The sequence below is a fragment of the Anomaloglossus baeobatrachus genome, chromosome 7 (assembly GCF_048569485.1).
Source record: "Anomaloglossus baeobatrachus isolate aAnoBae1 chromosome 7, aAnoBae1.hap1, whole genome shotgun sequence".
In the NCBI taxonomy this organism is placed as follows: domain Eukaryota; kingdom Metazoa; phylum Chordata; class Amphibia; order Anura; family Aromobatidae; genus Anomaloglossus; species Anomaloglossus baeobatrachus.
In genome coordinates, this window is record NC_134359.1 from 196,915,184 (window position 1) to 196,927,453 (window position 12,270).

General features: G+C 49.4%; 1 protein-coding gene across 3 annotated transcripts in view; it reads left to right on the forward strand.

The window, feature by feature from the left end:
- Nucleotides 1-12,270, forward strand: part of MYO1B (myosin IB) — a 362,240-nt gene that overhangs the window by 195,023 nt on the left and 154,947 nt on the right. For all 3 annotated transcript variants that reach the window (XM_075317858.1, XM_075317859.1, XM_075317861.1), the window contains exon 12: nt 7,381-7,467. In XM_075317858.1, coding sequence (XP_075173973.1) covers nt 7,381-7,467 — 87 coding nt within the window. The remainder of the gene's footprint in view (nt 1-7,380; nt 7,468-12,270) is intronic.

The window sequence follows — 12,270 nt, forward strand, 5'->3', positions numbered from 1 at the left end:
TTTCGATTACTTGCCTATAGATGATTGCTTTAGTGTACAGTAAAGCTGGGTTTACACACTGCAACATCGCAAAGGACATCGCTGTAACGTCACCGGTTTGGTGACGCAATAGCGACCTCCCTAAGTCTCTGCTAAGTCTCTGGTGAGCGTTCAAACAGGCAAACCTGGCCAACAACTCAACAGCGATCCGGACCTGCAGAGCGACCTAGCTGGTTGTTGGGGACGTTGATAAGCAGCCTTTTGAAAGGGAAGTTGCTAACAAAGTCGCTGCAAAGTCTTCACACACTGAAACTTCATGCTGCACAGCGGGAAACAAAGGACCTAGGAATGGTCCTGAACGATTTGTAACGATTACAACTTCACAGCAGGGGCCGGGTCGCTGATAGGTTTCACACACTGCAACATCGCAAACAACATCGCTATTGCGTCACAAAACCGGTGACGTTACAGCGATGTCGTTTGAGATGTTGCAGTGTGTAAACCCAGCTTTACATTGCGGGGGCAATAAATGCTCAGTTTCCAGTGTAGAACTTTGTAAGGCTATGTTTCCACGTTGCGTTCTGTCCCTACAGAAATTTCTGCAGCGATTTGAACAGCACACGTGCGCTTCAAATCGCTGCAGAAACACTGCGTACTGAAAAGCTGATTTCATGCGCTCTGGATGCAGCCCCTCCCATAGACAGAGCGGGGGCTGCATGCAAAGTGCACGAAAGAAGTGTCATGTCACTTCTTAGAACGCAGCGCTTCGGCAGGAGCCAAAGCGCTGCGTTCTAATACGCCACGTGGGCATGGATAATGCACAATCCTCATAGATTGTGCTGAGGACACAGGACGCATGCAGTTATGCTGCGGTGCAGAATGCAGCGTAACTGCATGAAAATACGCTACGTGTGCACATAGCCTAATAATGCTGAAAATCAAAAATTAATGTTAAAACATTTGTTCATTATGTGTGTATGTATCTGCATAAGAGTGAATATAAATTAATTATTATATTATACTGTATGATATTACTATGTAAAAGTTTTAAGCAGGTGTGGAAAAATTGTTGGAAAGTAAATTTAAAAAAAAATATTTGTTATCAATTAACTGTATTCTTAAATTTGGAAGTATCGACTGCTGGCGTCCGAATGCCGAGACCCTTATGATTTAGAGGATGAGCTCTGAAGGGCCTAATGTGAATACAGAGGTTGTCAATCGTGAGCACTGCCGCTCCATTTGTTCTTATTGGAGTGCCGAGGACCAGCCAAGTGCAGCGTTTGGCTATCTCAAGCATTACCAATGAATTAATGGAGTGGTAGTACACATGGTTGACCACTGCTCCATTCATACACGGTTATCCAGAACTCCAGTTCTCAGACTCAATAGAATCAGGGTTCGGGGTCAATGGAGCAGGCGGTCATGTTCTATAGCCGCTCGGTGTGAATTCAGATGTAGCAGCGCTGGAATTGTCATGGCACCATGTGTGGATTATGTCGGTTCCTGGGTGTTTTTGGGGTTAATAAAGGGGTGAAAGAGGGTATTTTTTTGGATTTTATTTCAAATAAACGATTTTTTCGTTGTTTGTGTTCATCTCTTTTCCCTTACAGATTAGTAATGGGGGGTCTCATAGACGCGTACCATTACTAATCTAGGGCTTTGTATCAGCTGTGATCTGTTATTAAGCCTTCCTATTACCCTGATTGCTACCACACTGGCTAGGTAAAATGCCAGGACTGTTGCATCTAATGACAATCCTAATCCTAATCTACAATCCTGGGCGACTGCAGGCTGCTATTTTAAGGCTGGGGGCTCTCAATAACCATGGGTCTCCCCAGCCTGAGAAAACCAGCCCCCAGCTGTCTGGCTTTATCTTGGCTGGGTATCCAAATTGGGGGGACAACATGCCATATTTTTTAAATTATTTATTTAAATAATTAAATACAAAAAAAGCTGCATGCAGTTCCTCCTATTCTTATACACAGCCAAGATAAGCACTGTGCTGGGTTTCATAATATGGGGGGACGCTACGCCAATTTGTTTATTTTATTTATTTATTTTACTGTACGATAGACCCACAAACCGGGTCTGTGATTAGAAGAGTCAAGAGAGGTTGTCGCTCAACATGGGGGCATGCCAGTGGATTGGGAAAGCAGTGCATATTTATTAAAGGTAATGAGCGGCCCAGGAAGTTCAAGTGAATGAGAGGCTGTGGGAGCATACAGCCGTGGCGGTGGTTTGGTAAGTATGAAGTGCTTGCTCCTACCCCTTTGCGCCGGATTCTGGTCCCCATAGATTATATGGGGACCGGCATCCGGCCACATACCAGGGATTAAAGGAGTTGTCTGACATAAACTCCAAAATTTTTTGTAAGCTAATCTGTGCTGTATTGTCATATAAATCACCTCTACATTACTTTTTTTGTTTTCTAACTTTTGTTCCTCTTGAGTTATCCCTTTATTCTCTGCAGCTCTTTGTTTACCTGCAGCTCAACCAAACATGACATGCCTGACTGCCGAACCTCACAGTCAGGGCTGGCACCGCCCGGCCTCACAGTCCAGCCCCGCCCACCGGCACACTTATGGGCTGTCCTCCAACACTGACCTCTCATCACCCCAGCAAAGATGGGCACATTACTACATTATATGTGCGGTGGATCAGAGGGGATTGTGTTGTACAGATGAGATATCACTGCTCTGTATTTCCAATCATTGGTAGTACAGAGCAGTGATCCTGCTTCTCTCATCTGTGCAGCAGATCAATCAACTCACATCCACCGCACATATAATATAGTAATGTGCCCATCCCTGTCTCCATACTATAGTAATGTAATGTGCCCATCCCTGTTCCCATACTATAGTAATGTAACGTGCCCATCCTTCTGCCCATCTTATAGTAATGTTCCCATACTATAGTAATGTGCTCCATCCTTCTGCCCATCCTGTAGTTAATGTCCCCTTGGGCTCCTCGTCTTTTAGCAGTGCTCTGTCCTGTAGAATTGCCCCCTAGTGTGCCAGTCTTCACACACACAAAAAACCAAACACAAATCCTTCTCACCTGTCTTCGTTCCCTCAGTGTCCTGTCTCCCTCTTGCGGCCACAGCCCCCTCCTTGTTGATCGCAGCCTGTGCAGGGGGCTGTGCAGTCAGCACTGTATATCAGATGACTGATCTCCAGGCACTGTGCAGTGAAGCCTCTGTATGCCACTTCTCTAGTGATCAGCTGCTGCCTCTGATTATCTGGCGGCTGATCAGAGGCTCTGAAGGGCGCCCTGGAATCTGGCATCTGATATACAGCGCTGACTGCATGGGCTCCCAGCACAGGCCGCGTTCAGCAAGGGGGGCATTAGCCTGCCCGCTGCCAGCAGCATGGGTGCTGCATGCAGCGTACAGGCAGCAAGACCCCTGAACTATGGAATATGTGGAAGGGTGCAGGGAAGGGGGGCATGGACACCACGCACTGTACCTGCCCAGCAGGGCGGGTACATGGCGTCGCCTGTGCTGCCCGTTGATAAAGCAGCATAAGCTCCTGCACTTGTCATCGTGACATCACAGGAAGCAGCAAAATCACAGTAGGAGCAGTCACATTGCCGCTCTTGTGCCGCCCCCACGCCTGTAGCAGCCGAGCTGCTCGGATCCGGACCCACTGTACGGCTCAAGGGATCCTCCGGACCCGGGGGTCACGCAGACACGGCAAATAAAAAGGTGACATATTTATACGGGGTTGTTTGTAAAATGTCTGTGACGCCACCCACGGTGTGTGGTGAAAGGTGGCACCACCGCTGCTGTTGTGGGGCACCCCGGGGAAGGTGTAATGGCAGCTGGATGTTAACCCCTCCGTGGGTAGGGATGGTTGCCACGGGGGCCCAGTGTCTCTGTATAGGAGATGGCGATGGCAGGGGCCTGCGCGCCTGTACGTACCAGGGGGTGTTGTGTGATTCATTCAATTGTGAGTAACCAGAGTCTTTTGGTAAACCAAGGTGCTGGTGGCTGGCCACCACGGCCGGTTGTGCTCTGGTCCCCCACCCGGGCTGGTGGTCGCCGTCTTTTCCCTCTACACTGTTTTGCTTGTGTTTGACTTCCCGGTATGGAACACGGGAGTCCGCTCCTGGCTTGTTGTGTACCTATGGAGCCGTGCCCGTCTGACGCTGACCCGTGGGATCCACAGGCCCTGGCGGTGGCCCTATCCCTCTCTGTGGTTGGTTGTCTACTTTTCGGGACTTTGGTTGGGACAGGACCTAAAATCCTGCCCTGAATTGGTTAATTAGCTAGGCCGTTGGTTCCAGTCCTGGCTTCAGGGTCCAAGTACTCCCTCTGTGCTTGGTTTCCAGGTCGATGTTCCGGTGTTGGTACCGGCGGGCTCCAACCCTGTCCCCGTCCACCTCGGATCTCCGGCTGCCGTCTTCCCATCGCCTGCTGACGGGGACCACCGTCTGCCACCTAGCCAAGGCACCAGGGCTCCAACCCTGGCGCCAGTCAAATTGAGCTTCACCTCCGCTGGAGCTACACCTAGCCCCAGCCTCCACTCCTCTCAACTTGAACCTCACACTTCAAACTACAGACTTGAACTACTTGTTTTCCTGCCCCGGGCTGTCTAGACCCCTAGGTGGGCGTTCCCTAACTGCCTGGTCCCGCCCACTGGTGTGCCTGTCTTGCCCTGAGGGGGTGGCTAGGGTTTCGGTCGGCTGTATGTTTCCTAGGTGAAGGAAGGTGTTATGCGGGGGCCTATGTGTGACTACCTGGTTTTGCCAGGGCGTCACACTCTGAGCCGGGGGAGAGGGGCTGACAGCAGGGCAGGTAAGTAGTCACTATCTACTTACCTGCCCCAATGTAGCCCAATAGTGTAATAATAAGAAAAAGTCAAAATAAGCTGGATAACCAATTTAATCCCCCACCAACCTCGACTCTGCGGGGAATTGATCTGTGAGTCCTCCCATCACTAGTAAGAGAAGGAGGGACAAAATGCAAGAAGATAGAACATGCTGTAGTTTATTTTTCAGAAGTTTGTTACAAATAAACTGCAGACAAACAAAACTAAAACGTGTGCACAGCAAATCTGAATTCTCATAGACTTCGCTGGGAAGTCAAAAGTGAGAACTTTCTGAAAACAAAACTGCACCAAAAAACATGGCAAAAATGTGGCAAAAACGCAGCTAGCGCATGTAGCCTTGGTATCTGCCTGTATTTCTCAGCATTGAGGACAAGAAGAAATAAGCAATGTTGAGGACTGTAAAGGCAATGGTCAGCCAAGGAAAGTGAATGCAGCAGATGAAACACACTTCATGGGAACATCCCTTTAAAATGGAAAGATGATCTATTAGTGCCATCAGCTCAGAACTAGCAGCAACCAGAGAGACCAAGCTGCACCGATTTGTTTGGAGACGTTTGACCAGAAGGCTTCATGGAAGATTTGTAGCAAAAGCCATTCCTTCTGATATGGAAACAAGGCCACTTGTCTAAATTATGCATGAAAACATGAAGATCTCGGTGCCCAAAAATGTTACAGAAGTCAGTTTGTTTGCTGAAGGGATGGAGAGCAGGCAACGGTGAAGCTTGGAGCAGGGTCTTGCCAAGGTTGAGGTTGCATTGACAAATGTAGTTGTGGATTTTTTCAATATTAATGGTGTTCTGAATGTTGTGAAATACAGGCAGATGCTTATCTACAAGTATCATGTAAACCTGTCAGGGAGGCGTCTGATTGGCTCAAAATTTATTCTGCAGCAGGACAAGGACCCCAAATATAGAACCTAAGAAGTATCTACAGCATAAAGAACAAGGAATCCTAGAAGTGACATGGTTCCCACAATATCATCGAGCCTGTCAGGGATCACAAGAAGAAAAAGAAGAATTTGTGTGGTCCTACACCCACAGAAGATCTGCAGTTACTTCTCCAAGATCTTTCAAACAAAGTCACTGCCAAGTTTCTTAAGAACCTGTATAGAAGTGTACCTAGAAGATATGCTGATCGGAAGGCAAAGGGTGTTTTGTTCATTCACTTTGCATTATATTAAAATAAACTATTAACACTTCTATTTTTGAAGGTTTCTCACTTCTTTACACTGGATAAGGGTACCTTCACACTTTAGCGATGCAGCAGCGATCCGACCAGCGATCTGACCTGGTCAGGATCACTGCTGCATCGCTACATGGTCGCTGGTGAGCTGTCAAACAGGCAGATCTCACCAGCGACCAGTGACCAGCCCCCAGCCAGCAGCGACGTGCAAGCGACGCTGCGCTTGCACGGAGCCGGCGTCTGGAAGCTGCGGACACTGGTAACTAAGGTAAACATCGGGTATGGTTACCCGATGTTTACATTAGTTACCAGCGCACACCGCTTAGCTTTGCTCTCCTAGCTACTGTACACATCGGGTTAATTAACCCGATGTGTAATGCAGCTACATGTGCAGAGAGCAGGGAGCCGCGCACACTGCTTAGCGCTGGCTCCTTGCTCTCCTAGCTACAGTACACATCGGGTTAATTAACCCGATGTGTAATGCAGCTACATGTGCAGAGAGCCGGAGCCGGCAGCACAGGCAGCGTGAGAGCTGCGGAGGCTGGTAACTAAGGTAAATATCGGGTAACCACCTTGGTTACCCGATGTTTATCTTGGTTACAGCTTACCAGATGCCGGCTCCTGCTCCCTGCTCGCTTCATTTCGTCGCTCTCTCGCTGTCACACACAGCGATCTGTGCGTCACAGAGGGAGAGCGCCTTTGAAGAAAACGAACCAGGGCTGTGTGTAACAAGCAGCGATCTCGCAGCAGGGGCCAGATCGCTGCTCAGTGTCACACACAGCGAGATCGCTAATGAGGTCACTGCTGCGTCACAAAAAACGTGACTCGGCAGCGAGCTCGCTGTGTGTGAAGCACCCCTAAGTCTTGCAATCTATACACCACACCGAGAGCCCAAGTGTATGAATATGTATGCCATACAGTCACATGCATTAATTTCCATACAGTGACCACCTGTATAAAAATGCTACAGCCAATGCTTTGATAGGCAGCAAAAAAAAAAAAACCATCGCTGCCTTTTTGGCGTTTTACACAAAAGAGCACTTTTCTCATATCAAGCCTATTGACATGCTGACTTATGTGCCAGGAGAATTTCTTTGCATATGCAGAACACAATGCAAACACGGCCTTACCCTTTGTACCTTGATTTACAGTAATGATGCCTTTATCTAGAACACATTCTACAGACAGATGCACTTAACATGACAGAAGCTATTCAAGGTGCTATATATTTACGGTGACTTGTAGTGAAAATTGCTCTAATGGGTTGAACGTTTAATTCAATATTTTATAAATACAAATTCAAATACAATTTTTGCTCTTTTTTCCTCTACCCATCCCCCTCTTCTCTTCTATTAATGTTTTGTTTTCTTTTTACCTGTCTTATATCCAGGCCTACTATGCTCGTGATGCGCTGGCTAAAAACATGTACAGCAGATTGTTCTCTTGGCTTGTCAACCGAATAAATGAGAGCATTAAGGTACATAAGTTCAGTCTTCATTGTCTGTGCTTGCAGTAATATATGAAAAGTAAAAATTAAGATACACAGTCAGAAGTATTGGGACAGTGACAATTCTGAGAATCTAGTCTCTACATTAGTACAATGGATTTAAAACAAGCCATCAGTATGTGATTGATGTGTAAACTTTCAGCTTTTATTTAACAGGAACATGTCATGTAAAAAAACACTGATGACCTGAAGATATGGGGTTAATCTGCAAGTTATTATCATTCTGATGCCATTTGGCTGCCACACTAAGAGCCCTGCTGCCAGGAGGAAATTGGCTTTATCACTCCTGGCAGCCGTGGGTTTTCAGTCATAGAGCTGCAGCCTGTGTAGCTTCAGTCACCGCTCTGAGCACTGATTATGACCACACCAAGCACTGGACTGATAGTCAGCTTTAATGCTGAGGCTGCCAAGAGGAATAAAGTTAATTTCCTCCCGGCTGGGGCTCTCAATGAACCCGCACAGCTTCAAAACACTGTTAACCTGCAGATTACCTCAGGACTGCAAGTTAATAGCTTTTTTACGTGATTAGAATCATTTTAAGGAGTTTTACAAAACTATTGCATTTGCAGCTTAACAGATATTTTTTTACATAGCTCCTCCATTCCCATTGACTGATGAGCAGGTTCATATCTTGTGTGGCCTGTTGGTGTCTTCAGTTGATTCCACATCTTGGATTAAAAATAGCAACAAAAAGAGGAGCTAAAAACTCCCCCAAAAATGTATTATAAAATGTACTCACAGCAAAAAAGGGCAACCAGTCCAGTCAGCCCAGGCCAACACATCTAATGTACAAACAGGATGCAGACAAGCCTCTCAACATGATGGACACTTCACAGGTGCAAGGTAAATTGCACACTAGTGGCGCGCATAGGGCACTGTTCACACTTGTATGCGCATGGTGTCCAGCCAGCAACCTATTACCACGCCCTTACTATTAGATTAGGCGGGTTACCCGGACACTACTCACTGCAGCACGTAAGGGACAGAAATTCCACTATGCACGGCCGTATTAAGAGGCCCGGCTGCACCCCTCATAATCAATGTGCAAAAAATACATATAAAATATATGTGAGGTATTAGTTTGTAAATTGGCCAATGTACGTAAGCCCACAATCCTCATCACGGATCCTCACGCTTGCGGGTCCCTACACTGATAAATATCAAAAATAGCAACAAAAAGAGGAGCTAAAAACTCCCCCAAAAATGTATTATAAAATGTACTCACAGCAAAAAAGGGCAACCAGTCCAGTTAGCCCAGGCCAACACATCTAAGGCACAAACAGGATGCAGACAAGCCTCTCAACATGATGGACACTTCACAGGTGCAAGGTAAATTGCACACCAGTGGCGCGCATAGGGCACTGTTCACACTTGTATGCGCATGGTGTCCAGCCAGCAACCTATTACCACGCCCTTACTATTAGATTAGGCGGGTTACCCGGACACTACTTGTGTCGCCCTGGGCAAGCCAGGGGACACAGGTCACACACCACCACACCCTACATCCCAGTTAGGAACACCACAGCTAACCAAAAATCCTTGTTGCCTTCTTCCAGAGGCTGATGATTCACACCAGGGGGTGGGCCAGGCGGTTGGCTCCACCCACCGAGGAGGACACAGCTCTGGAGGCGGGAAAAACCAGGCAGTTAAGCTAGGGGAGTGAAGGAGTAAACAGCTAAGATGAGCTAAGGAAGTGAAAGTAGAAGTGAAGTGAAGTGGTAAAGGAGGAAAGCAAGAGTGGTGACAGAGAGAAAGCCTGAAGTAGTCCAGCTGTGTGCAGGACAGGTCAGCAAGGTCAGCAACGGCGGTGACTGTCTGGAGGGGGACCGTTTGGAAGTTCCTGGAAGGACCGCGGACGGGTAGTGGCCCGGCGGTCTGGAGCAGTGTTCCGAAGGACAGTCAGCACCAGGGCAGGGGCCTCTCGGACCCCGGCAAGGCTAGGAGTCGCCATAAATTGCCAAATCCGTCAGTGAAGGGGACGTAGATCCCCCAACAACCAAGTCCCGATTGAAGGCAACAGCCCAACCAGAGTAGGAGAGACACCGCCACCGCCAAGGCACCAGTTTCTCAGGGCCAGCGCCTGCGGGCAAAGAGTACAGCTCCTCCGGTCCAGCTTGAAGCCGGGGAGCGGGTTACCGGTGGGGACCCATCGCAACCAACAAGTAAACAAAGGTGCAAGGAAGAGGGACATCACCGTCACCTACTGGGAGAGCAAGTGCAGCCGTCCGTGGGACCGTCTTACCAGCCGTTTGGTTTACCGTAAAAACTGTGTCAACGTCTCAGGCTGAGTGAGTACCATAGTGCCGCAAGGCACAGCGCTGCCCCCGCGTCCCTGCGCCCACCAGGCCCTGCACCTCCCAAACCATCACCGGGCCCCGGGATCACCAACCCCTACCCACGGAGGGGCAACACAACACCTGGCTGCTCCGCATCACCATCCCCGGGATCCCCATATTGAGCAGCGGTGGTGAAATCACCACAACCGTGGGTGGCGTCACGGACAATAAACTATCCCCACACCCAACAACCCCCCTTTCACTCACGGGCGAGGAGTGCCGCTCGAGAAGCCCCCGGGATCCGGCCCACAGCTCGAGCCACCACTGAGCAGCAGCCGCCGGACCCGAGCAGAAGGGGTGAGCGTAGTGTGCTGACACCCTCCTCCCCGCCCGCGACATACTCACTGCAGCACGTAAGGGACAGAAATTCCACTATGCACGGCCGTATTAAGAGGCCCGGCTGCACCCCTCATAGTCAATGTGCAAAAAATACATATAAAATATATGTGAGGTATTAGTTTGTAAATTGGCCAATGTACGTAAGCCCACAATCCTCATCACGGATCCTCACGCTTGCGGGTCCCTACACTGATAAATATCAAAAATAGCAACAAAAAGAGGAGCTAAAAACTCCCCCAAAAATGTATTATAAAATGTACTCACAGCAAAAAAGGGCAACCAGTCCAGTTAGCCCAGGCCAACACATCTAATGCACAAACAGGATGCAGACAAGCCTCTCAACATGATGGACACTTCACAGGTGCAAGGTAAATTGCACACTAGTGGCGCGCATAGGGCACTGTTCACACTTGTATGCGCATGGTGTCCAGCCAGCAACCTATTACCACGCCCTTACTATTAGATTAGGCGGGTTACCCGGACACTACTCACTGCAGCACGTAAGGGACAGAAATTCCACTATGCACGGCCGTATTAAGAGGCCCGGCTGCACCCCTCATAATCAATGTGCAAAAAATACATATAAAATATATGTGAGGTATTAGTTTGTAAATTGGCCAATGTACGTAAGCCCAGAATCCTCATCACGGATCCTCACGCTTGCGGGTCCCTACACTGATAAATATCAAAAATAGCAACAAAAAGAGGAGCTAAAAACTCCCCCAAAAATGTATTATAAAATGTACTCACAGCAAAAAAGGGCAACCAGTCCAGTTAGCCCAGGCCAACACATCTAAGGCACAAACAGGATGCAGACAAGCCTCTCAACATGATGGACACTTCACAGGTGCAAGGTAAATTGCACACCAGTGGCGCGCATAGGGCACTGTTCACACTTGTATGCGCATGGTGTCCAGCCAGCAACCTATTACCACGCCCTTACTATTAGATTAGGCGGGTTACCCGGACACTACTTGTGTCGCCCTGGGCAAGCCAGGGGACACAGGTCACACACCACCACACCCTACATCCCAGTTAGGAACACCACAGCTAACCAAAAATCCTTGTTGCCTTCTTCCAGAGGCTGATGATTCACACCAGGGGGTGGGCCAGGCGGTTGGCTCCACCCACCGAGGAGGACACAGCTCTGGAGGCGGGAAAAACCAGGCAGTTAAGCTAGGGGAGTGAAGGAGTAAACAGCTAAGATGAGCTAAGGAAGTGAAAGTAGAAGTGAAGTGAAGTGGTAAAGGAGGAAAGCAAGAGTGGTGACAGAGAGAAAGCCTGAAGTAGTCCAGCTGTGTGCAGGACAGGTCAGCAAGGTCAGCAACGGCGGTGACTGTCTGGAGGGGGACCGTTTGGAAGTTCCTGGAAGGACCGCGGACGGGTAGTGGCCCGGCGGTCAGGAGCAGTGTTCCGAAGGACAGTCAGCACCAGGGCAGGGGCCTCTCGGACCCCGGCAAGGCTAGGAGTCGCCATAAATTGCCAAATCCGTCAGTGAAGGGGACGTAGATCCCCCAACAACCAAGTCCCGATTGAAGGCAACAGCCCAACCAGAGTAGGAGAGACACCGCCACCGCCAAGGCACCAGTTTCTCAGGGCCAGCGCCTGCGGGCAAAGAGTACAGCTCCTCCGGTCCAGCTTGAAGCCGGGGAGCGGGTTACCGGTGGGGACCCATCGCAACCAACAAGTAAACAAAGGTGCAAGGAAGAGGGACATCACCGTCACCTACTGGGAGAGCAAGTGCAGCCGTCCGTGGGACCGTCTTACCAGCCGTTTGGTTTACCGTAAAAACTGTGTCAACGTCTCAGGCTGAGTGAGTACCATAGTGCCGCAAGGCACAGCGCTGCCCCCGCGTCCCTGCGCCCACCAGGCCCTGCACCTCCCAAACCATCACCGGGCCCCAGGATCACCAACCCCTACCCACGGAGGGGCAACACAACACCTGGCTGCTCCGCATCACCATCCCCGGGATCCCCATATTGAGCAGCGGTGGTGAAATCACCACAACCGTGGGTGGCGTCACGGACAATAAACTATCCCCACACCCAACAACCCCCCTTTCACTCACGGGCGAGGAGTGCCGCTCGAGAAGCCCCCG